The sequence below is a fragment of the Hemitrygon akajei genome, chromosome 17, assembly GCF_048418815.1.
Source record: "Hemitrygon akajei chromosome 17, sHemAka1.3, whole genome shotgun sequence".
Classification (NCBI taxonomy): domain Eukaryota; kingdom Metazoa; phylum Chordata; class Chondrichthyes; order Myliobatiformes; family Dasyatidae; genus Hemitrygon; species Hemitrygon akajei.
This window is the reverse complement of record NC_133140.1, coordinates 54,638,086-54,665,860: the sequence shown is the minus strand read 5'-3', so window position 1 is coordinate 54,665,860 and position 27,775 is coordinate 54,638,086. Positions and strand designations below refer to the sequence as shown.

Below are 27,775 nucleotides of genomic sequence, written 5' to 3'. Positions count from 1 at the left end.
AGTCTTGACCCCAATGCCATCTTCCTACTCCCTTTCCATTGCCTTTGAGTCCATCCTCAGTTGTCTGTCGTTCTTGGAATATATTCAATGTCTCTGACATTTTAGTCTTATAAGGACACAAAAGGAGGCCATTTGGTCCATCGGATCCATGCTAGTTTCCAGGGAAGAAATAACATTAGTTCTATTCTCCTTAATTTCCTCTCTTTCTCTTACATGCCAATCAACACCCTTTGATTTTTTTATCCATTAACTTAAATGGTGATATTACAGTATAGATAATTAACCTACCAGCATGTCTTTAGAATGTTGCGGGGAAGATTGGAGCACCAAGGATAAACCCAGGCAGTCACACGGAGAACTTAAGATCAGGATATAACCCAGATCCCTGGAGGTATGAGGCAGCAGAACTAACTTCACTGCCCACCAGCTGTCTGGAGAATAGGGTTCAAAACAGTTAGAACCCTCAGAGGGAAAGAATTTTTCCTTCTATGTTAAATGGAAGCCATCTTATTCTGAAACCATGCTTCTTAATCTTAGACCAACCCCCACCCAACAAGGGGAAACATTCTCTCAGCATCCTCTCTGTTAATTCCTCTCAGAATCATGATTCAGGATGATAATCTCTTGTTTGTCCAAACTCCGATAAATATAGGCTGAACTCTTTATATGTCAACCCTTCATTTGAGAAACCAATCAAGTGGCCATTTTTTACACAGGAGCAGGGAGATTCTACTGCAGTTGTACAAGGCCTTGGTGAGACCGCACCTGGAGTATCGTGTGCAGTTTTGGTCCCCTAATCTGAGGAAAGACATTCTTGCCATAGAGGGAGTACAGAGAAGGTTCACCAGATTGATTCCTGGGATGGCAGGACTTTCATATGAAGAAAGACTGGATCAACTAGGCTTATACTCACTAGAATTTAGAAGATTGAGGGGGGATCTTATAGAAACATATAAAATTCTAAAGGGATTGGACAGGCTAGATGCAGGAAGATTGTTTCCGATGTTGGGGAAGTCCAGAACGAGGGGTCACAGTTTAAGGATAAAGGGGAAGCCTTTTAGGACCGAGATGAGGCAAAACTTCTTCACACAGAGAGTGGTGAATCTGTGGAATTCTCTGCCACGGGAACAGTTTTGGCCGGTTCATTGGCTATAGTTAAATATATGCCCTTGTGGCTAAAGGGATCAGGGGGTATGGAGAGAAAGCAGGTACAGGGTTCTGAGTTGGATGATCAGCCATGATCATACTGAATGGCGGTGCAGGCTCAAAGGGCCGAATGGCCTACTCCTGCACCTATTTTCTGTGTTTCTATGGATATGCTTTCTGAAATTGTACACAGTATTCCAGTTGTGGTCTAACCAGCACTGTGTGAAGTTGCATCAAAATACCCCTTCTTTTACCTCAATATCCCTTGTAGTAAAGGCTGTTATGTGATCAAACTTCCTAATTATTTGCTGCACCTCCAGTGGTAATTTTCTGTGTTTCATGCACTAGGGCCTGTGATCCATTTGGGAGCACATTTTGTGTTCTCACTCCATTTGAGTTCTAATTTGCTTTGTACATTTTTCCCTCCAAAGTAAAAAAAAAATCCTTATTTTCCCATATTACACTCCATTTGCCAACTTGCCCATTCATGGCACCACAGTGGCATAGTAGTTAGTGTGACACTATTACAGCTCAGGACATTGGAGTTTGGAGTTCAAGTCTGGCATCCTCTGTAAAGCGTTTGTACATTCTCCCTGTGGAATGCATGGGTTTTCTCCAGGTACTCTGGTTTCCTCCCACAGTCCAAAGACAAACCAGGAAGTAGGTTAATTGGTCATTGTACATTGCCCCATAGTTAGGCTAGGGTTAAATTGGAGTTTGCTGGGCAGTGTACTCAAAGGGCCTATTCTGTGCTACATCTTTAAATAAAATAAATAAATTCACTTCATCTATTGTCTTTCCCTTTTACTTATGTTCAGGCACTTGCTAACCCTCCCACCTTGTTTGGGACATCTTTGCATGTCACAAAGGTAATGATACAGTTGTCATGGGGGATTTCAACATGCAGGTAGACTGGGAGAATCAGAATGGTACTGGACCCCAAGAAAGGGAGCTTGTGGAGTGCCTCCGAGATGGATTCTTAGAACAGCTTGTACTGGAGCCTATCAGGGAGAAGGCAATTCTAGATTTAGTGTTGTGCAATGAACCGGATTTGATCAGGGACCTCGAGGTAAAGGAGCCATTAGGAGGTAGTGACCATAATATGATATGTTTTAACCTATAATTTGAGAAGGAGAAGGGAAAATCAGATGTGTCAGTATTACAGTTGAACAAAGGGAACTATGGAGCTATGAAGGAGGAGCTGGCCAAAGTTCAATGGAACAATACCCTAGCAGGGAAGACAGTGGAACAAAAATGGCAGGTATTTCTGGGAATAATGCAGAAGGTGCAGGATCGGTTCATTCCAAAGAGGAAGAAAGATCCTAAGGGGAGTAAGGGGCGGCCGTGGCTGACGAGGGAAGTAAAGGGCAGTATAAAACTAAAAGAGAAGAAGTATAACATAGCAAAGATGAGCAGGAAACTGGAGGACTGGGAAGCTTTTAAAGAGCAACAGAAGATAACAAAAAAAGCAATACGTCAAGAAAAAATGAGGTACGAAGGTAAACTAGCCAAGAATATAAAGGAGGATAGTAAAAGCTTCTTTAGGTATGTGAATAGCAAAAAAATAATTAAGACCAAAATCGGGTCATTGAAGACAGAAACGGGTGAATTTATTATGGGGAACAAGGAAATGGCAGATGAGTTGAACAGGTACTTTGGATCTGTCTTCACTAGGGAAAACACAAACAATTTCCCAGATGTAATAGTGGCCAAAGGAACTAGGGTAAAGGATGAACTGAAGGAAATTTATATTAGGCAAGAAACGGTGTTGGATAGACTGTTGAGTCTGAAGGCTGATAAATCCCCGGGACCTGATGGTCTGCATCCCAGGGTACTTAAAGAGGTGGCTCTAGAAATCGTGGACACATTGGTAATCATTTTCCAATGTTCTATAGATTCAGGAACAGTTCCTGCTGATTGCAGGGTGGCTAATGTTGTCCCACTTTTCAAGAAAGGAGGGAGAGAGAAAACAGGGAATTATAGACCGGTTAGCCTGACGTCAGTGGTGGGAAAGATGCTGGAGTCAATTATAAAAGAGGAAATTACAACACATTTGGATAGCAGTAGAAGGATCAGTCTGAGTCAGCATGGATTTATGAAGGGAAAATCATGCTTGACTAATCTTCTGGAGTTTTTTGAGGATGTAACTATGAAAATGGACAAGGGAGAGCCAGTGGATGTAGTGTACCTGGATTTCCAGAAAGCTTTTGATAAAGTTCCACATAGGAGATTAGTGGGCAAAATTAGGGCACTTGGTATTGGGGGCAGAGTACTGACATGGATTGAAAATTGGCTGGCTGACAGGAAACAAAGAGTAGCGATTAATGGGCCCCTTTCGGAATGGCAGGCTGTGACCAGTAGGGTACCGCAAGGTTCGGTGCTGGGACCGCAGCTGTTTACAATATACATTAATGATTTAAATGAAGGGATTAAAAGTAACATTAGCAAATTTGCTGATGACACAAAGCTGGGTGGCAGTGTAAAATGTCAGGAGGATGTTATGAGAATGCAAGGTGACTTGGACAGGTTGGGTGAGTGGGCAAATGTATGGCAGATGCAGCTTAATGTGGATAAATGTGAGGTTATCCACTTTAGTGGCAAGAACAGAAAGGCAGGTTACTATCTAAATGGAGTCAAGTTAGGAAAAGGGGAAGTACAACGAGTTCTAGGTGTTCTTGTACATCAGTGAATGAAAGCAAGCATGCAGGTACAGCAGGCAGTGAAGAAAGCTAATGGCATGCTGGCTTTTATAACAAGAGAAATTGAGTATAGGAGTAAAGAGGTCCTTCTGCAGCAGTACAGGGCCCTGGTGAGACCACACCTGGAGTACTGTGTGCAGCTTTTGTCTCCAAATTTGAGGAAGGACATTCTTGCTATTGAGGGAGTGCAGCGTAGGTTCACAAGGTTAATTCCCGGAATGGCGGGACTGTCATATGTTGAAAGATTGGAGTGACTGGGCTTGTATACACTGGAATTTAGAAGGATGAGAGGGGATCTGATTGAAACATATAAGATTATTAAGGGATTGGACATGCTGGAGGCAGGAAGCATGTTCCCGCTGATGGGTGAGTCCAGAACTAGAGGCCACAGTTTAAGAATAAGGGGTAGGCCATTTAGAACAGAGATGCGAAAAAACTTTTTCACCCAGAGAGTGGTGGATATGTGGAATGCTCTACCCCAGAAAGTGGTGGAGGCCAAGTCTCTGGATGCATTCAAGAGAGAGTTAGATAGAGCTCTTATAGATAGCGGGGTCAAGGGATATGGGGAGAGGGCAGGAACTGGGTACTGATTGTGTATAATCAGCCATGATCACAGTGAATGGTGGTGCTGGCTAGAAGGGCTGAATGGCCTACTCCTGCACCTACTGTCTATTGTCTATGTTTCATCGGCAAATTTGTCTACAACATACTTGGGCCTTCATGCATATAAATTATAATTAGTTGAGACCCTGGCATTGATCCTTGTGAGACCCTGCTAGTTACAGATTACCAGCTGAAAAAAACCTTGTTTTTGTTAGTCACTATTCTTTTCATGCCAATCCCTTACCCTCAATATCGAGGTGTTGTTAAGAATTACACAATACTTCTCAATAAAATACTGGTACTGTAATTAATAATCTGTAATTATTTTTCCACACTAGATTGTTTAGTATTATACTTTATTTTACAGGGAATTCTAGCTATTATCTACATAATTCCAGCAGATATCAACACCCTTATAAATTACTTCAGCTTTGCTTCCTGGATTTTTTATGGACTGACTATATTCTCATCGATCGTCATGAGATTTACAAGAAAATCTCTAAGAAGACCAGTAAAGGTAAGGTGTAAATGATATTTCATTCCTTCTGCTGTAATGATGTGGACTTGTCAATTAAAATTTACTCTTATTTTCAGCAACCCTCTAATTTCAATGAACTTTTGCTCACAAAATATCTTTAGCTTTATGAACAAAAAAACAAATGCTGACATGTTGATTGTATTTTATGGAGCAGTTAATGTTTCATTTCTGATAAACGGTAATGCTAACTCATTTTCAACATTCATAGCCCGTGTTTTCCACAGAAATGTGCTATTGCACATTTGTTATTGTCCCCATGTCCCAAATGTGTTATTGTCCCCATTATTGAAAACATATCAGAATGCATGTACAGTATGCTTCTGACATGGTCATGGCCATAGAACCATGGAACAGTCTCTTCAGCCCAACTCATTCATGTCAACCAACATGTCCATTTGAACTAGTCCCATTTGTCTATGTTGTGCCCATATCCCAATCCATCTATCTACTCAAGTGCACTTAAACAAGGTTACTGTATTTGCTTCAACCATTTCCTTTGGCAGGTAGCTTTATAGAAGCGCTATCCTTTGTGAGAAGTTGACTCTTAGATCCCTTTAAAAATTTTCCCCTCTCACCTTAAACCTATGCTCCCTAGTTTTTGTTTCTCTTTCCTTGGCAAAAAGACTGTGCACTTATATCTGTGCCCCTCATGATTTCATACAATAACATCCCTTAGTCTCCTGAATAAAGTCCAACCTCTACCTGTAACTCAGGCCCTCAAGTCCTGGCAACATTCTTGTCAATCTCTGCAGCTTAATGATGCCTTTCCTGTAGCAGGGTACCCAAAACTACAGAGCAAATGTGGCCTCACCAATGTCTTGGAAAAGTGAAACACATGTGCCAGTTCTCATGCTTAGTTTAACGACTGATGAAGGGAGGTGTGTCAAATGCCATGTTCACCACTCTCTCTACGTATGATGCTACTTTCAGCGAACAACATGCTTGCTCTGCTGGATCCCCCTGTTCTAGCTTGGTTTGACTTACCAAAATGCAACACATTGCACTCATCTGGAACAAATGTCAGTTGCCAACCCACTAACGATTTATCTAGCTGATTAAGATCCCCTTGTAATTTCTGATAACCTCCACTGCTGACAATAACACCTATTTCACTATCTGCAGGCTTACTATCCATGCCTAATGCATTCTCATCTAAATTGTTTGTGCAGTTGATGAACAACAATAGGCACACTAATCACAAGCCTCCCTCCAAAAATCAACCTTCCACCATCATCTTCTGCTTCCTACATTTCAGCCAATAATGTATCCACTTAAATTTTATGAATTTATTTCCATATCATTCTCTTTAAATTGTGTTGTCGTGTTCTTGGGACTGAATTATACCAAGACTCAGTTGAAGTGAGAAACAATCTTTGACAATGACTCATCAGGATGGTCTTTCAGCAACTTGCTATCTATTCTTGATGCAGAACCATGCAACTTAAGTATCTTATAGGCTTTCTCTTGACACTACGAATTACTTTAATTAGTCCCAAGCAATCAATCTATTTTTTATTTTAAGTTATTTCAGAGATGCAGTGCAGTAACAGGCCCTTTTGCCATGCACTGCCCAATTACACCCATGTGACTGACTAACCTACTAACCTGTATGTCTTTGAAATATACAAGGAAATTAGAGAACCCAGAGGAAACTCACGTGGTCACAGGGAGAATGTACAAACTCCTCAAGGACAGTGCGGGAATTGAACCTGGGTCACTGGTGTAGTTCTGCGCTATGCTACCGTGCTGCCTTATTTGTCAAATGAATTTGGAATGTAGCGTTGCTCACTCAGTTTTTTGAACTGTTCAAGTTAGAGCTGCTTGGTTTCAGTTCAGTGCATCTGTCGGTGCCCCTTTCTTATGCACTGCCTCTGCCAATTTGTATCTAAACACCTTCGGCTTTGAAAATGGGATGTGTTCTGAAGGGGTTATGTACACTTCACATGGGTCAAAGAGAAAGCCTATAGGTGGGTACAGATTACTTAGTTATTTGAGCTGTGACTCTTGGGAATAATAACGGGAACGTCTACTCACAAAAACATTTCTAGCTGCTTTTGAACTGCTTGTTTGAACTCCTAATATCTAACTATATATTTCCATTTCAGGTTCCCATAATTTTTCCAGTCATTGTAACTATTGTCGCCGTCTACTTGGTTCTTGCTCCTATCATTGATGCGCCAGAATGGGCTTACCTATACTGTGCACTATTCATTGTGGGAGGACTGATAATTTATGTCTTGTTTATTTACTTTCACTTCAGTTGGATCCATAAAATAATGAGTAAGTAGTAAATATCTGTTGCTTTAAGTCTTCATTGTTAATTTACAACTCGAGTTAAGTTCTGACCAAACATGATATGATATGATCTAAGTTAGATTTATTTGGATTCATTATAGGAGAAACATTCTGCTGTAAGTAGTTTGGTATCACAACTTTTACCTAATGAGTTGTGATCACTGTAATGATGCAGGGAGATTAGAGACATGTAAGAAATTGAGGGCAATGCTGAGGAGGCATGGTTTAAAACCAAAAGTGGGTGGTGTGGTTTAATTGGACAGATTAGATATAAACTTCATACCAGATAGCAACTGTTTGGAATAGATTGAGCAAGGACATGTTTGTGATGACCAGTAATATCAGTACTTTTAGAATTCACATAAAGACAGCTTTGAGGAATAAAAATAGTCAGCTAAGGTTAATTGGCAAATTAAGTTAAGGAGACAGTGGGTGGAGATATATCGATTAAATAATGAAAAGAAAGATGACAGCTAAATTGAACAGGTACTTTGCAAGCTGTATCTTTACTTGTATCTTTACAGGATACAAGTAACATCACAAAAATATCTATAATTTGGGATTCAGAGGTGAGGGAAGAATTTGAGCGAGTTAAAATCACCTGGGATCTGTTGGAACCAAAGGCGAGCAGTTCTTTGGGTGTTGACAACATTCATCCTAGGGTCTTAAAAGAAGAGGCTAATAAAATTGTTGATGTGTTGATTTTAATATTCTAAAATTTCCTTGGTTCATGGAAGATTGCACTATATTAGAAGATTCCCTTTATTCAAAAAATAAAGAGCGAGATAAAAAGCAGAAAACTGCTGGATAGTTTGCTTAACAATTGTCATAGAAAAATATCAGAAGTTGGTGTTATTAAAGATCTAAAACAAGCCACAGAAAAATTAAAGGTCATTTAATAAATGTAATGTGGTTCTATGAAAGGGCAATTGTGTCCGATTATTGGATTCATTGAAGCAGTGAATAGTACTTGGGAAGAGAGACCAATGGGTGCTCCATACTTGGATTTTCTTAAAGTATTTCACAAGGTGATGTTAGAAAAATGCTAATGGTGCAGGAGGTGACATTCTGGTGTGGTTAGTAGAGATAGGCTGGCTAATAGGACACAGTATTTGTTTTCTGATAGGTAGGACTGACTACTCGATTTTCACCATGAATGTTCAGTCCCTATATACTATATCATATTAACGGAACACCTTTCCCAGCTGTGTCAGAAATGCCAGTGAAGAGCTTGGGCCAATGGTATGATGCTAAGTTCAAGGACACCGGGCAGTTTAAACAACTCAAAAAGGGATACCATCATGTACATAGCTCACATCAACAAGACCTTGCTGCCAGGAAAACTCAAGCTGTGGTGCTTCCAGTTCGGCATACTTCCAAGACTCATGTGGCCTTTAACAGTGTATGAAATCCCCATCAACAAGGTGGAAGAGCTCGAAAGAGTGATCAGCACACATATGAAACAGTGGCTTGGACTTCAACGATGCTTAAGTTCTGTTGGACTTGTGGTGAACTACATATACCTGTCTGGACACGCCCCCCCTGCTGACTGCTCCTGTGGCTCCTCCCACAGACCCCTGTATAAAGGCGATTGGAGACACAGCCCCGGCCTCAGTCTCCAGGATGTAGTGTGGTGGTCATTTGCTGCTTGTTCTTTCTTCCAGCCAATAAAAGCCTATATCTCACCTCACGTCTCCGAGAGTTATTGATGGTGCATCAGGACTGTACGGGAACGGCAAATTAGAATTTCCAATTGCAAGTCTTGTGGAAGAATTCAAATGCACCAAAGCAAGGTTGGTCATGACCCTCACTGAATCTGAAGATACTGTTATTCGAGCAACGCCCCCCATGTGGCAACAGGGAGGAAGTGGACCCTATCTGAAGCCGTTCAGAGTGCTAAGTCTGCTCTTCACTTCAGGGATATGGTTGGCCAAGTCCAACTTGGGAGAGCCAGGCTCGGGCTCATCCCAAAGGCTCCTCAATGGCACAAGGCAACATCAGTGCAGAAGAGACGGCTCATGGTGGAGGAGGTGAGAAGACAGAGGAGGCAGAGTGACATGCCAGGGCCGTCTCAATGGCCAAGCAAGGCCAATGGACTAATTGGGAGAGCCTGAAAAACAGGAAACTCAGCTGGCATGACATTTGGGAGATGGAGGGATCTTGGCTAAGTTTTGTCATCAGAGCCACTAATGACCTACCAACACCCCAGAACCTGAACCAGTGGTGGGGAGAAGACCCCACTTGCTCTCTTTGTCAAGCACCTGGATCATTAAGGCTCATTTAAACGGGATGCACCATGAGCCTCAGCCAGGGGCGGTACACTTGGCGGCATAACCAAGTTCTCAGACAGCTGGCTTCAATCTTGGGCCAGAGGCAAATCACCACAAATGTTCTCCCACAAACATCAGCAAGAAATGTTCACATCACACGATTTGTACCAGCAGGCCAACGTCCAGAGCACCATATAACATCCACAGAGGTAAGCATTCTGCATGTTGCTCGGGACTGGAAAATCAACGTGGACTTGGGAGAAAAAGCTTGTGTTTCCCCCAGACATTATAGCTACAACACTCCGGCCAGACATGGTCCTGTGGTCCACAACAGCCAAGCTAGCATATGTTGTGGAATTGACAGTACCATGGGAAGATGGTGTTGAAGAAGCTTATGAGAGGAAAAAGACCAAGTACTCTGAACTGGCAACTGAAGCTGCTCAGAACGGCTGGAAGACCAAGATTTTCCCTGTAGAAGTGGGATGCAGGGGATTCGTGGCTACATCTATGACCAGTCTATTGAGGAAGGTGGGGGTGAGGGGTTATTCACTCCAACAAGCAATCAAGTCCTTGTCAAATGCAGCAGAAGAAAACAGTAATTGGATTTGGATTAAAAGGAAAGACAACAACTGGGCTGCAAATGAAGGCAGCAGGGTACGGAACTAAGGGGGGTGTATCTGGGACGCCAGGTAGCACTGTTGAGCCCTCTGGAGATGTCATGGGCTTATCAACGAAACATCAAAGAAGGAGGGTGCCCATCTGATGACCCCGATGAGGTATCTACCCTCCTTGTCACCACTCCAAGCCCACTAACTACATCGAGAATGCTGACTTATCATAGGAATTGAAACATCAAGTTCTATTAGCTCTACTATCCCCCATCAAGAAGGCCTCAAAGCTCTCCACTTCTTTCTTAACAAAAGAACCAACCAGCTGCCCTCCACCACCACCTCCTCCATCTGGCAGAACTAGTCCTCACCCTCAATGATTTTTCCTTCAGCTCCTCCCACCTTCTCCAGATTCGAGGGGTAGCCATGGGACCCAGCTATGCCTGTCTCTTTGTTGGCTACGTAGAACAATCCATGTTTGAACCTTTTTCCAGTAATACTCCTCAACTCTTCCTCTACTGCACTGGTGACTGCTTCATGCACCCATGCTGAGCTTGTCAATTTTATCAACTTTGCCTCTAACTTCCACCCTGCCCTTTAATTCACTTGGTCCATTTCTTTTATATATATATATATATCCCTCGAGCCAAACTGTCAATTTACATCTCTTATAAACCTACCGACTCCCACCGTTATCTTGATTACTTCCCACCCTATCTCCCATAAAAAATGCTATTCCCTTTTCTCAGTTCCTTTGGCTTCACCACATCTGTTCCCAGGATGCAGCCTTCCTTTCCAGAACATCAGAGGTGTCTTCCTTCTTCAAAGAACAGTGTCTGCAACTTCCACCAACTCCAAAGGGACCCTACCACTAAACATTGTTACCTCCTTCCCCCTCTCCACTTTCCACAGGGATCACTCTGTCCACAATTTCCTTGTCCATTCGTCCCTCCCCACTAATCTCCCTCCTGGCATTTAACCCTGCCAGTGGTCAAAGTGCTACACCTGCTCATTCACCACTTCTCTCATCTCCATTCAGGGCCCCAAACAGTCCTTCCACGTGAGGCAACACTTCACCTGTGGATCTGCTGAGGTAGCCTATTGTATTCACTGCTCCCAATGTGCCTCCTCTACATTGGTGAGACAAATAAGTTGAGGGACTACTTTGTCAAACACCTTCACTCCATCTGCCTAAAATGGAACTTCCCGGTAGCCAAACATTTTAATTCCGATTCCCATTCTGGCATGTTGTTCCTTGGCCTCCTCTTGTGCCATGATGATGCCACCCTCAGGGTAGAGGAGCAACACCTCATAGTCTGGGTAGCCTCCAACCTAATGGCATGAAAATTGATTTCTCCTTCCGGTAAAACATTTTTCCCTCCCCCCTCCCTATTCCATTCTCTAGCCTTTTACCTCTTTTCACCTGCCTACTACCTTCTCATTCCCTTTCTCCTGTTGTCCACTCTCCTGTCTGTATAATTCTTTCTTTCCCATCCATTTGCCTTTCCCACCCACTTGGCTTCAGCTATCACCTTCTAGCTAGCCTCCTTCCCCTCCCCCAACCTTTTTATTCTGGCATCTTTCCCCTTCCATTTCAGTCCTGAAGAAGGGTCTTGGCCTGAAGCGTTTCCATAAATGCTGCCTAACCTATTGAGTTCCTCCACCATTTTGTGGGTGTTGCTTTGAATTTCGAGCGTCTGCAAACCTTCTTGTGTTTATTAATTCCTGGTGTGTCCTGAGGTGGGATGCTGAGGCTTCCATTAAAAAAAAAATTACATGCATGAAAATGACACGCTCCCTAAATTTGCAAGTAAAATGGAAAGATAACTTGAAGTTGCAAAGATGATACAAAGTCTAAGAATGCGTCTGCATTGTAGCGGACAAAAGTTTGTAAATGAAGAATACTGTGGGAAAATGTAAAAATGTTCAAGCAAGAAATGCGGGAAGCAAAAAAGAGCATTACTTTCTAAATGGTGAGAGGAAGAGCTCTGAGGCAAAAACGATCTGTGTGTCCTAATACAGGAAAAGGGATTAGTAAGCAGGTGAAGGAAGTAATCAGAAAAGCTATCAGAAAGTAACATAAAGCTAGCTAACTTTGCTATGAGCAGTAAATGCATAATTAAAGATTACACATTAGTTATACATGGCATCAGTGAGACAAGATTGTCAGTACTGTGTCCAGCATTGATCACCTAATTTAAGGATGTTGATATATTGGAAGCATTTCAGACTTGAGTAATGCCTGGAATGGATAGTTTATCTACAATAATGAGGAAGAGATGGACAGGCTTGCTTTGCATCTGCTAGAATTTATAAGAGGGTGCTTGATTGAAATAGTTTAGATTTTTAGGGATGTTTTCCCTGGCAGAAAGAAGCGAGACTTGGATATTGTCATAAAATGTCATTAAGCCGTATTTGCTCATTTTTAAGCAGGATTAAAGTTCCATCGAACAAATATCAATTAGTTTAAGAGTTTGTATAAATGTACTCAATTGCTGCTTTTTCTTTGTGACCATGTTTTTTCAGCATTATTTAGGAAAAGTTATCAGATTAGATAAAACTATATTTTTAAAAGTGTGTTTGTTTTGGTCATATGACAGAAACCACTTGGTAATAGCATAAATGATAATTAAAATAATTTGTAATTCTAGAATGCCAGAATTCGTTAGCATATAAATGTATCATGCTATTAAAATGTTTCCTGGTGGTAAAAACTCACTCATTATTTGCCTTTACAGTGTTCCTTGATCTTGTAGTCTGGGTAATCCAATTCAGAATCTCACTTGAATCTTCTTGATAAAACAACCCTCAATTAAGAACTTGTATTATCCCAAAAGTTCAATTCAAATAACTGACAGTGTTTGACTAACTCAGCAAGATTTTTTTATAGATTTACTTAGAATTTCAGCAAATAACATCTTCAATAAATTCAGTCTGATTTAAACCATAAATTTGAGGATATACAGTATTCTGCTGTGCAAAGTGTTTTTAATGTTAGACCATAAGACATAGGAGCAGAATTAGGCCATTTGGCCCATCAAGTCTGCTCTGCCATTCAATCATTTCATTTTAAAATCTTTAATTATTGAAGATTAACAAAAAAGATACATTAAATCAATATGTCATTATGTACAATAAGGAATTAAATTAGCAAATAACTGATTAATAAAGCTAAGCAACATATCAATAATGATAAGAAAAATATAAAGTGTTAAGAATATTTTTTTTGAAAGAAAAAGGAGAAAAATAAAGAACCCCTACTAACTTTAAAAAAAACCCTATTAACTGGAAAAAAAACAAAAAAAAAACCATTGGGAGCACAACCCCGGAGCTATACATCATTCAAGCTTCCATTTTTAAAAAAATCAATCCGCCAACTCAAATCCACTTAAAGAAAAATCAAAAGGAAACCATATTAATTAACTCAAATCAGATGATAGTATTGGATGACTGAACCCCACCTTTTCTCAAAATCAAATCAAGGATCAAAAGTTCGACTTCTGATTTTCTCCAAACTAAGACGTAGCATCACCTGAGAAAACCATTGTATCAAAGTAGGAGCAGAAGCATCTTTCCATTTCAACAAAATAGCCCTTCTGGCCAATAATGTAACAAATGCAATTACATATTGGTCTGATGGAGAAATACCATGTATATTTTGAGGGATGATACCAAATAAAACTGTCAATTTATTAGGTTGTAGATTCATTTTTAAAACTTTAGAAATTGTAGAGAAAATAGACTTCCAAAAATGTTTCAGTACAGAACATGACCAAAACATGTGTGTCAATGTAACTGTCCCGATTTTACATATGTCACACTGACTATCAACATTAGAAAGCACTTTAGGCAGTCTCTCCTTTGTTAAATAGTAACGATGGACAATTTTAAATTGAATTAAAGAGTGATTGGCACAAATCGAAGAAGAGTTAACCAACATCAAAATCCGCAACCAATCTTCTGTTATCAGGGTCATGTTAAGCTCTCTCTCCCAATCTTGCTTAATCTTAAGTGAAGAGTAATTGTGCTGTTGTAACAATAAATTACAAACATATAAGTTTTCCCAATAAAACCCTTCACTAAAAGATTCATTTAAAAAATAATATCTAACAGATCAGAATCTTGTATATATGGAAAATTACTTAAGTATTTTTGTAATAAGTGTCTCACCTGAAGATATTGCAGGAAATGTGAATATGAGAGAGAGTATTTAGTTACTAATTTCTCAAAAGACATCAATTGGCCATCTTGGAACGATCACTTAATGAAGGTTTAAATAAATAATTTTGAAAAATTAAACTATAAAGTTAAAATTTTTTGAAATCAGAAGAATTATGAAACTGGAACCAAATTCATAATGACTGCTTAATCACAGGATATAAATTTAAATTACTAATTTTGGCCAACTGTACAGGTAGAGAAGCTCCTAATAATGAGGTTAAGTGAAACTGTTTCATAGCATTCAATTCCAAATCAGCCCAAGGTGGTCGTTCATTTCTATCAGCCCAATATAACCAAAAACACATAATGTATATTAACAGCCCAATAATACATTATTAAATTAGGCAAAGCAAGACCTACATCTTTTTTAATTTGTGTAAAAGATATTTACCAATTCTTGGTCTTTTATTATTTCAAACAAAAGATGAAATAATAGTCAACCTGATCAAAAAACTTCTTAGTTAAAAAAATAGGGATACTTTGAAATACATATTAAAAATTTTGGTAAAATCATCATTTTAACTGCATGAATTTGGCCAACTAATGATAGTGTAAGTGGATTCCATCTACAAAATAATTGCTTCATAAAATCCACTAAGAGAACCAAATTAGCTTTATAAAGGTCTTTATGATATTGGTGATAATAAACCCTAAATATTTAATTGAGTCTGTAACTCTAAAAGGATTATCATCATATATAGAAGCAGAATCATTTAGGGGAAATAATTCACATTTATGAAGGTTTAGTTTAGATGCCAAAAACTTTCCAAAATTGTTTAATAGTTTCAATAAACTAGGAATGGATTCTTCAGGATTCAAAATATAAACTAAGAGATCGTCAGCATAAAGGGAGATCTTATGAACAGTCCCATTTATGAAAATTCCATGAACATCTTTAGCTTCACGAAGTGCAATAGCCAAGGGTTCCAGCACCAAATTAAATAACAAAGGACTTAACGGACATCCTTGTCTCGTACCCTGTGAAAGTAGAGAAAAAGGAGATCTGCAATTGTTAATAATAACAGTAGCAATAGGGCTTTTATATATCATTCTAATCCACTTATTAAAATTAATACCAAAGCTGAATTTCTCTAAAACACTAAATGAGTATTTCCATTCAACTCTGTCAAATGCCTTTTCAGCATCAAGAGAGACAATACATTGGGGTGTCTTAGAAAAAGATGAATATATAACATTTAACAGTCTCCAAACATTAGAGAAGGAATAACGGCCCTTTACAAAACCTGTTTGGTCTAGAGAGATAATTTTAGCTATATCATTCTCCAGCCAATTAGCCATTATTTTTGAAAGAATTTTAGCATCCACATTTAATAATGAACTAGGTCTATTTGAAGCACAGTCAGTAGAATCTTTATCTTTCTTAAGAATTAAAGAAACAGAAGCTTCATAAAATGTGGGAGGTAACTCTCCTATCAGAAAATAATCCTTAAGCGTTTCCAACATACAGTATGTGAAGAGAGCAATTTTTCAAATTTTTTATGAAATCCTACAGAATAACCATCCAGTCCAGGAGCTTTACCAAATTGCATTGAAAAAACAGCTCTCTGAATTTCACTTTCAGTAATAGGAGCATCAAGGGTTTGTTGATCTTCAACAGAAGTTCGAGGAAAATCAATCTTTTGTAAAAAGACATTCAGTTTAGAAGAAACAACTGGAAACTGAGATTTATAAAGTTCAATATAAAAGTCTTGAAAAATTTTATTAATATCTTCATAATTACATGCTAAACTACCATCTCCCTTACGAATTTTTAAAATTTGTCTTTAGCTCTAGCTGCATTTAATTGAGATGCTAATAGCTTATTATTTTTATCTCCAAACACACAAGATTCACTTTTCAATTTAAGCAAGTTTCTTTCAATAGGATAAGTTAATAATATTATATTGTGATTGGAGTTCAACTCTTTGTTATTCAATCATGGCTCATCCTTTTTTACTCCTACTCAACCCCATTTCACGGCCTTCTCCCTGTAACCTTTGATGCCATGTCCAATAAAGAACCTATCAATCTCTGCTTTAAATACACCCAACAACCTGGCTTCCACAGCTGCATGTGGCAACAAATTCCCCAAATTCACCATCCTTTGGCTAAAGGAATTTCTCTGCATCTCTGTCTTGAATGGACACTCCTCTATTCTGAGACTGTGCCCTCTTGTCCTAGGCTCTCCCAACATGGGAAATATCCTTTCCACATCTGCTCTGTCCAGTCCTTTCAACATTTGAAAGGTTTCAATGAGATCCCCCGTCATCCTTCTAAATTCCAACGAGTACAGTCCCAGAGACATCAAACAATCCCCGTATGATAACCCTTTCATTCCTGGTATCATCCTTGTGAACCTCCTCTGGACCCTCTCCAATGTCAGCACATCTCTTCTAATATGAGAAGCCCAAAACTGTTTACAATACTCAAGGTGAGGCCTCACCAGTGCCTTATAAAGACTCAGCATCACATCCCTGCTCTTGTATTCTAGACCTCTTGAAATGAATGCTAACATCGCATTTACCTTCCTCACCACCGATTCAACCTGCAAGTTAACCTTTAGGGTGTTCTGCACAGGACTCCCATGTCCCTTTCCATCTCAGATTTTTGGATTTTCTCCCCATTTAGAAAATAGTCCGCACATTTATTTCTACTACCAGAGTGCATGACCATGCATTTTCCAACATTATATTTCATTTGCCACTTTCTTACCCATTCTCCTAATCTGTCTAAGTCCTTCTGCATCCTAGCTGTTTCCTCAACATTACCTGACCCTCCACCAATCTTTGTATTATCTGCAAACTTGGCAACAAAGTCATCTATTTCATCATGTAAATCATTTATATATAGCATAAAAATAAGTGGTTCCAACACCAACCCCTGCAGAACCCCACTAATCACCGGCAGCCAACCAGACAAGGATCCTTTTATTCCCACTTGCTGCCTCCTTCCAATCAGTCAATGCTCTAACCATGTTAGTAACTTTCCTGTAATACCACGGGCTCTTAGCTTGGTAAGCAGCCTCATATGTGGCACCTTGTCAAAGGCCTGCTGAAAGTCCAATTATACAATATCCACTGCATCCCCTTTATCTATCCTACTTGTAATCTTCTCAAAGAATTTCAACAGGTTCGTCAGGCAGGATTGTTCCTGAAGGAAACCATGCTGACTTTTCCTATCTTGTCCTGTGTCACCAAGTGCTCCATCACCTCATCCTCAACAATTGACTCCAACATCTTCCCAACCACTGATCTCAGGCTAATGGTCTATAATGTCCTTTCTGCTGCCTTCCTCCTTTCTTAAAGAATGGAGTGATATTTGCAATTTTCTAGTCGCTGGCACTATGCGAGAGTCCAATGAATTTTGAAAGATCATTTCTAATGCCACCACAATCTCTAACGCTACCTCTTTCAGAACCCTAGGGTGCAGTTCATCTGGTCCAGGTGACTTATGCATCTTTAGGTCTTTCAGCTTTTTGAGCATCTTCTCTCTTATAATAGTAACTACACCCACTTCTCTTCCTTAACACACGATAACATCAGGCATACTGCTAGTGTCCTTTACCGTAAAGACTGATGCAAAATACTCATTTAGTTCATCTGCCATCTCCTTGTCCCCAGTTATTATTTCTCCTGCCCCATTTTCTAGCAGTCCTATATCCATTTTCATCTCTTTTATTTTTTACATACTTGAAAAAGCTTTGATATTATTTGCTAGCTTGCTTTCATAGCTCATGTTTTCCCTTCTAATGATTCTTTTAGTTGCTCTCTGTAGGTTTTTAAAAAACTTCCCAATCCTCTATCTTCCCACTAATCTTTGCTTTGTTGTATGCTCTCTCTTTGTTTTTACATTAGCTTTGACCTCCCTTGTCAGCTATGGTTGTACTATTTTACCATTTGAGTATTTCTTCACTTTTGGAATACACGTCTTGCATCTTCCTCATTTTTCCCAGAAAAGCACGCCATTGCTGCTCTGCTGACATCCCCGACAGCAGCTCCTTCCAATTTACTTTGGCCAACTCCTCTCTCGCACCACTGTAATTTCCCTTACTCCACTGAAATACTGCAATGTCAGACTTTGTTTTGAGTATACACTTGGTGGCCACCTCATTAGGTACAAGAGTGCAACCCGTTGTGCTCTTCTGCTGCTGTAGCCCACCTACTTCAACGTTTGATGTGTTGTGCTTTCAGAGATGCTCTTCTGCACACCACTGTTATAACACATGGTTATGTGAGTTACAGTCACCTTCCTATCAGCTGTAACCAGTCTGGTCATTCTCCTCTGACCTCTCTCATTAACAAGGTGATTTCACCCAGAGAACTGCTGCTCGCTTTGTTTTTGTTACTCGTAGCTTTCTCTGTAAGTTCTAGAGAGTGTTGTATGTGATGATCTGAGGAGATCAGTAGTTTCTGAAATACTCAAACCACCCTGCTCTGGCACCAACAGTCATTTCATGGTCAAAGACACTTAGATCACATTTCTTTCTCATTGTGATGTTTGAACAACTGAACCTCTTGACCATGTCTGCATGCTTTTATGCAGTGAGTTGCTGTGACATGATTGGCTGATTGGATATTTGAATTAATAAGCTGGTGTACCTAATAAAGTGACCACTGAGTGTATATTTAATATGCAGATTATTTCTAATCTTTACCATCAGTGAAATATTTTTAATGCATAAATTTTGAAATATAAAGTTGTTTTGTATACTTGCATCAGGTACATTATTGTAATAATGACAATAAATTAATTGTATTTCCAGGGCCTATAACCATGCATTTGCAGCTGCTGATGGAGGTGGGACCAGAAGAGACTGAAAAGTAAAATTATTAATCAATACACTGTTACTTCTGTTCCTAATGTTTTCAATTATTCAAGGTGGTAAGAAAGGTACTTGCAAATATATTAACTGCATCATTTTTGGAGAACAGCACCAATTCTCACTCCTTAATCTTGAATATATATATACTAACAGTTAAGTAAATTCTGTTCTTTACAACATTCTGTTGTATATGTGCCATCTCATTAACAAATTGAATGTACATTTAGAACATTAATATTAAAAGTTAATGTGGTGTAGAATGTTTGTGGATGTTATAAAAATTTACTTTGAGAGCTGTATTTATTTATTAATGTACCAACATCAAGTGGTTTACCATTCTATTTTTCCATGCAGGAAATGCTGGTCTTCAATCTAGTTGCAGAGCAATGCATTGGGCAAAATAATAAATATTTTCTGGAAGGGTCTAAATCATCCTTTCCACTTCAATAGTTATCTTACTTGTGGTAGGGATTGAGAATTCTTGTTTGTTTTTGTAAATATGAGAACTGTGTGGCATCAGTCTGGGAATGGCATTTGATACTGGAAGTCTAAAAGTGTGTGTATAAGCCTACATGTGAAATACAGTATCAATAAGCACATGACCATCATTGTGTTAGCATTTATTCCCTTATAGCAGTCTGATTTCCAGTCATCTCCCTTGCCACTGAGTTAAGACCTTGCACTGTTGAATCTGTGTAGTAGCAGGTGCACAACAGCTTCTCAGTATTCAAATACAACCTACAAGCAACTTTTACTGTATAAAGTGAAGTTCAGGAACTTCACTTTAATAGCCTCATTAACAGTTCCGGCTCAAAAATTCAGATTCTTTGACATTGCGACCTTTAGTGAGACGAGACAGCAGGAGGTGATCAACTTAAAGAACAAGGCAACTGGTTGCACCTCCTTTTGGTCAGGAAAACTGGAAGAGGAATGTTGTCTTCATGGACTGTGCTTCATCATTTTCAAAGTGCTGGTCCAGCAACTGCCCCAGTTAAATTATGAATTCCCAGCAACTCCTGTTCCAAGCACTCCAAAAGAGAAGGTTCAAAGTTAACTATAACTTCTGCACTATTACAGGCAGCTATGATGCTGGATTAATTACTGACTAATCCATCTCTATTATCTTTGCCCCTGACATTTTCAAATCTCCAGCATACTGCTAGTGTCTACCACAGTGAAGACTGATGCAAAATACTTATTCAGTTCGTCTGCCATTACCTTGTCACCGTTTACTACCTCTTCAACATCATTTTCCAGTGGTCTGATATTTACTCTCTCCTCACTTTTACTCTGAAGAAACTTTTGGTTTCCTCTTTAATACTATTGGCTAGCTGACCTTTGCATTCCATCTTTTCTCCCTTTATGACTTTTTTAAGTTGCATTCTCTAGGTTTTAAAAACTTCCCAGTCCTCTAACTTTTCACTAATATTTGTTCTATTATATACCATCTCTTTGGCTTTTATGTTGGTTTGACTTCCCTTATCAGCATAGTTGTGTCATCCTATCTTTAGAATACTTCTATCCTGAGCTTTCCAAATTGCTTCCAGAATCTCCAGCCATTGCTGCTCTGCCATCATCCCTGCTAGTGTTCTATTCCAATCATCTTTAGCCAGTTTCTTTCTCATGCCTCTGTCATTCTCTTTACTCCACTGTAATACAAATAAATCTGCTCCTCCTTCTCAAATTGCAGGGTGAATTCTATCATGTTACAATCACTGCTCCCTAAAGGTTCCTTTACCTTAAGCTCTCTAATCAATTCTGATTCATTGCACAACACCAAATCTAGAATAACTGATCCCCCCAGTGGGCTCAACCAGGAGCTGCTCTAAAAATCCATCTTGTAGACATTCTACAAATTTACCCCTCTTGGGGTCCAGCACTATTCTGACTTTCCCTATCTATCTGCATAATAAAATTTCAATGACTATTGTAACATTGCCTGTCTATCTATCATGCCCTTTCTATCTCCCATTATAATTTGTCGCCCCCATTTTTGCTACTGTTCAGAAGCCTGTATATAACTCCCTTCATGGTCTATTTACCTACGACAATTCTACACCTTCCGATCCTACGTCACCTCTATCCAGGGCTTTGATTTCATTATTTTTTTTAAAATCAACTGTGCCCCCTCCCCCACCTACCTGCCAGTCCTTTTGAAACAATGTGTATCCTTGGATTTTAAGCCCCCACTTATAATCTTCTTTCAGCCACAATTCAGTGATACCCACAACGTCATACATGCAAATCTCTAATGTTGCTACAAATTCATCTACCTTATTCCATACACTGTGTGCATTCAAATATAACACTTTCAGTCCTGTATTCATCATTCTTTTTGATTTTGTCCCTCTCTTACATTACAGCTCATCCCATTGACTGCAATTTTGCCCTATCATCAGCCTATCCTTGCTAGCAGTCTCACTATGCACTGCCTCTGTTTGTAAACCAACTGCTCCATCTTTAGCCCTATCACTCCAGGTCCCATTCCCCTACCAAATTATTTTAAATCCTCCCAAACAGCTGTAACCCTCTCACCGAGGCATGTAACAAACCAGGCTTGTAAGCTAACTCTGGCTAACAGCCACGTGACTCAGTATTGCATGGGTAACAGTGAGAACACCACCTTCAATAAGTAACGTGTCTAGGGGTTGGTATGATTTGGATTTAACCCAATAGGAAAGTTGGGATGTCCTGTGAGGAAATGAAAATTGTGGTAAATGCTGTATCAATACTGTCCTTTGCAAGGTTATTTTTTGCCAAGAAATAACAAACATTACACCAGCATAACATTAATATGGAAGCATATTAACAGATAGTTCAACTTTAACAACAGTACATAGAAAAAAAGGGCCCATTGAAGTTAAACCAATCTAAGTGTGCACATAGATATGGAAGTTCATTTCTGGATAGTCAAGCGTTTCACTTTGATTAGTCATGTACTGAACACACATTCTTTATGAAAGACTCCAGCCACAATTCGAACTTCCCCCGAAGACCATTAGGAACGAATTAGCGAACTCAGGAGTATGGGCACTTCCTCCTTGGAACCAGTCGTTTGCACAAAGCACTTCTTACAAAGGGGTCTCTCCTTCAGGGAGGATTCTGTGAGCACCTTCTCCTTCCAACCCCTGCCAACAAACTGCTAAAACCAATCCATGTCTCCCAGCGGTCTGATCCTGCCCAGCTCTTTGGAATGTTCCATGGCATCCCACTGGACAGAATGTGACCAAGACAAACCTGACTGGCTAACACAGGATTCCTAAGCAAAGCAAATGGTTCCGTGTTCAGCAGAAAACAAAATACTGAACTGTGAAGCTTAATTAACCAAATGCACTGTACTGTACAGAAAAGCTGCAGAAAGTAAAACACTTTATAGCACAACAGTAGTAATACACTAAAAGATGTTCTTAACCAAGGCACTACACAGCTCTGGCAAACCTGCCTGCAAGGATATTGCTCCTCCCCGGGTGGAGGTGTAACCTATTCTTTTCATACAGGTTGTACCTCTCACAGAAGGCATCCCAAATGAGCCAGAAGTTTGAATCCCTGCCCCTGCACCAGTTCCTCAGCCACACATTTGTCTGTCAAATGCTCCTGTTCTTTCTCTTGTTGGTGCATAGGGATTACTACCCCTGGTGGTCCTGCTTTTCAGCTTCCTGTCTAGCTCCCTAAAATTTCTTTTCAGGACCTCCATCCTTTCCCTACCTACGTCATCAATGCTAACGTGTACCAAGATTTCTGTCTGCTCACCTTCCCCCTTTAGAATGCCATGTACCTGATCCAAGACATCCCTGACCCTAGCATCTGGGAGGATCATACCATCTGGGTATGTCTAGTGCATTCACAGAATCTTGTCTCTATTTCTAAAACTTTCACTGTTGCAGTTCTCATCACTCTTTCCTCTTCTGAGCCATAGTGCCAGAGACCCAGTCGCTGTGGCTCCCCATGGTAGGTTATCCCCCTCAACAGCATCTAAAATTGTAATCATATTGAGGGGAATGGCCATGGGGGTACTCTGTACTAGCTGCCCATTTCCCTTCCTTATCCTGACAGTCTCCCAGTTACCTGCCTTCTGCAGCCTCGGGGTGACTACCTCCCTACCACTCCTACCTGTTACTTCCTCAGTTTCCCATATGAGCCGAAGGTCATTGAGCTACAGCTCCAGTTCCTTAACACACTCTGAGGAGCTGCAGTTCTGTGCACCTGGTGCAAGATGTGGTAATCTGGAAGGCTGGAGGTCTCCCAGACTTCCCAAGTCTTGCACCACAAATACAACACAGCCCCTGGAGCCATTCTCATGGTACTAAATGTGCCTTAACAGAGGAGGAATGAAGAAACTTACCAGAAATTTACCTCGGCTCAGCCTGTGGAGCCACAGTCAAAGTCTCCCCACTCTAACACTGGCCCACTCATACAATGGCCACCCTGACTGCACCTGCCTTGTTTTTATTCACCCTTGCTAATGAATCACATTCACTGATTGGGTGCAGTTCAAACTCGAAAACTGATGTGAAGCACTGCTTTTTCAATCTTTAATATGGACTTGTGTGAATTTGCCTCCTCCTCTTGTGCTTGCATTCACTGATTGGGTGCGGTTCAAATTCCCTTACAGGTTTACAAAATTTAAAGCATAGATAGGATAGATGGTTAAAAAAATCCCCTTAGCAAAGGTATTTGAGCAGGTGATGGAGCAGAGCCTTCATAATGCACAGTGACATTGAATAGCTAAGACTCAAAAGGGTATGGACAAAATAGGATTAGTATAGATGAAGATTTAATAGTATTGGTATTGTATATCTCTACATTACCTTCAAGTCAGAGTCAGTTTCCTAAAGGTACGCTAGAAAATGACTCCTTCATTGTTAACATGTGCAAAACAAAGGTCCAATGGTAACCTGAGCTGGCTTTACAGAACCACCCCCCACTAGCAGTGACAGAATCTTCAGACTTTATATCTTAATTTCAGAATTCACTTAAGAAAATTTCCTCACTTTATAAAGAGACTGTCTTCATGTTATAATCATCTGTTGAAACTTACCTTCTCAAATGCATCTTTGTGTTTTGTATTAAACTAGTTGCAAGTTCCTCCAAGCATTCTTAAGTCAGCAAAAGTTCATCCTTATTATTTCACTTTGCTCAGACTATAAGACAAAGGAGTAGAATTAGGCCATTTGGCCCATCAAGTCTGCTCTGCCATTTCATCATGGCCGATTCAATTTTCCTCTCAGCTCCAAACTCCTCCCTTCTCCCCGTATCCTTTCATGCCCTGACTAATTGAGAATCTATCAAACTCTGCTTTAAATACACATAAAGACTTGGCCTCTACAGCTGCCTGTGGCAAAGAATTCCACAGATTCACCACTCTCTGACTAAAGAAATTCTTCTTCGTCTCCATTCTAAAAGAATGTCCCTCTATTCTGAGGCTGTGTCCTCAGGTCTTAGACTCTCCCACCATAGGAAACATCTTCTTGACATTACTCTATTAAGGCCTTTCACCATTTGATAGGTTTCAATGAGATCACCCCTCATTCTTCTAAATTCCAGTGAATACAGGCCCAGAGCCATCAAACACCCTTCATATGACAAGCCATTCAATCCTGGAATCATTTTCATGACCCTCCTTGGAACCCCCTCCAGTTTCAGCACTTCCTTTCTGAAACTGCTCACAATACTCCAAGTGAGGCCTCACCAGTGCTTTATAAAGTCTCAACATTAGATCCTTGCTTTATATTCTAGTCTTCTTGAAATGAATGCTAACATTGCATTTGTCTTCTTCACTACAGACTCAATCTGCAAATTAACTTTTAGGGAATCCTATACAAGGACTCCCAAGGCCCTTTGCACCTCAGTTTTTTTTTGTATTTTCTCTCCATTTAGAAAATAGTCAACCCTTTCATTTCTTCTATTATTCTTATTTTTAACCATTCGTCATCTGTTGGTAATCAAGTATTGTTATTTCTGAGATGATAGGATTTCAAGTTTAGCAAAGTGATTTCCAAGAACCTCATTTTTCTGCAGAACACTCAAATCTAAGCTTTCTTGAAAGTTCAATCTTCAATGTTATTCCTATATTGGGCAATGCTGGAGGATCCTCTGGAATTATTTAAGGACAGGATTCAAGAAGATGATTGACATTGGATGAGTAATTCCCTCAATGCCTGCAAAATGTATTTTCTGTAAACTTTAATATGACAGTTGTTTGTTCAGTGATTTTTACTCCTATTAAATTACCCACATGCAGGAACTCTCTACTACTCTTCATCATTGTGTTTGTATCTCCTAACCTAATTAGGCCTAATTCCCATATCAATCCCCACTTATGGGCTTCAGAAATGAAAGAACAATTTACTTATGGAATCTACTAGGGAGCCAAGCAGTAAGGACCTGAAAGCAATCAAGCCTTTGTTTGATCTTTGAAATAAATTGACATGACTGGGTCAGAGCAAACCTGATCCACTTAAATTTCCCAGGAAACTTCGGATGGCAAAGATAGAGATTAGGTTGCTGTTAGAAGTTTATTTTCCCCAATGTTTCTGATTATCCTGAAAAGATTAAACACTTAAAGTGTAATAACTAAGAAAGAAATACCTACTTTATTCTGATCCTCTTTTTTTACTGTATTTTAATGAGTTTTATGTATTGCATGTTGGATACAATGTGGTACATGACCCAATAGTGGGCATTACTTTATGTACTGGGCAACTGAAAAAAGCTCCTACTCAACCAGTGAACTCCATCCAGGGTCCAAAGGAGATGTCCTAGCAGGAATTTGTCAGTAAAGTATGGCTTACAATATTAGGATTGCAGCATTCCCATTGGACTCTTGAAGTTGCTGGTACTTAAGTACTTAATGGAAGCATTTCTTTGAAGAGCTGTCAGCATGATGCATAATTTGTTAAAACTTTTTTTGTTAGCAGTCTTTCAGGAATTGAAATTGGCTGAGAACTTAAGTAGGAATACAGTCTGCGCCTGAATCCTTGTTTTTTTCCAGTTAAAATATGGCTTTTACATTTTGTAGGTCAGGAATATCAGAAGGGCTGGACCCAATAAGCTGCTATGTGATGTTCTTGAAGGCAGTTACAATGACAGTACCATGCTTGAAGTCTTTGTGTCTTTCAGTAGGCATTGATCATTTCTCTATCCTTAATAAGATCATCATCTGAGAAAGTTCACAGACTGATGCCTCACTTTGGAGTATTGTGAGCAGTCTGAGAAAGGATGTACTGACATTGGACGGGTTCATGATTGAAATGCTTCAGAAGAGAGAGGTGTCCTTTAGAACGGAGATGAGAAGGAATTTCTTTAGCCGGAGAGTGGTGAATCTGTGGAATTCAATGCCACAGGCCAAGTCTTTGGGTTTATTTAAGGCAGAGGTTAATTGATTCTTGAACAATCAGGGCATGAAGAGATATGGTGAGAAGGTAGGAGACTGGGACCGACAGGGAAAATGGATCAGCCTTGATGAAATGGCAGAGCCGAATTCTGCTCCTAACCTTATGTTTTATATCATTGAATCATAGTGGATTTAATTTGGCTTTTTTGACACTGATCAACAGGAAGACTCTTTTGTGTCAAAGTGAATACAGATCTCTACAAAGTGATCTAATTACAAATATAAAACAAAATAATTGATGACATATTCACCCCCCCCCCTTAATATGGCACACCAAATCATCACTGATGCAAACAGTTTTAGAAGTCACATAATTAGTTAAATGGAGTTGTTTTTGGAGACCTGTGTACAGTCAGGGTGTTTCAGTTGATTGTAGTAAAGATACACCTGAAAGGTCCAAATACTGGTGAGTCAGTGTCCTGGCAAAGAACACTCAATAAATCCATGAAAATGTTATTGAAACAGACAAGTCAGGAGAGAAATACAAGAACATTTCCAAGTCACTGAATATCCCTTGGAGTACAGTTAATTCAATCATCAAGAAATGCAAAGAATATGACACAGCTGTAAATTTGCCTAGAGGCCATCCTCAAAAACTGAGTGACAGTGCAAGAAGGGGACTAGTGAGGGAGGCCTCCAAGAGACTTATGACAACTCTGGAGGAGTTACAAGCTTCACTAGCTGAGATGGGAGAGACTGTGCATACAACACCTGTTGCCCAGATGCTTCACCAGACATAGCTTTTTGGGAGAGTCGCAAAGAGAAAACTGTTGAAAAAAGATAACATGAAATCTCAGCTATAGTTTGCCAGAAATGCATGTGGGAAACTCTGAATTCAGCTAGAAAAAGGTTCTCTGGTCTGATGAAACCAAATTTAAGCTTTTTGGCCATTACACTAAATGTTATGTTTGGCGTAAGATGAACACCACACAACATCAAAACCACACCATCCTTTCCATAAAGCATAGTGGTGGTTGCATCATGCTGTGGGGATGCTTCACTGCAGCAGGCCCTAGAAGGATTGTGAAGGTAGGGGGTAAAATGAATACAGCAAAATACAGGGAAATCATGGAGGAAAACCGGATGCAGTCTGCAAGAGAACTGCGACTTGGGAGATTTGTTTTCCAGCAAGACAATGACCCCAAACATAAAGCCAAAGCTACACAGGAATGACTTAAAA

General features: G+C 39.8%; 1 protein-coding gene across 1 annotated transcript in view; it reads left to right on the top strand.

Annotated features, from left to right (window-relative positions):
* Window positions 1-25,603, top strand: part of slc7a9 (solute carrier family 7 member 9) — a 79,096-nt gene extending 53,493 nt beyond the window's left edge. The window contains exons 11-13 of the mRNA XM_073070145.1: window positions 4,816-4,965; window positions 7,092-7,266; window positions 19,143-25,603. Of these exons, the coding sequence (XP_072926246.1) occupies window positions 4,816-4,965; window positions 7,092-7,266; window positions 19,143-19,204 (387 nt within the window). The 3' untranslated portion in view covers window positions 19,205-25,603. The remainder of the gene's footprint in view (window positions 1-4,815; window positions 4,966-7,091; window positions 7,267-19,142) is intronic.
* Window positions 25,604-27,775: the final 2,172 nt, after the last annotated feature.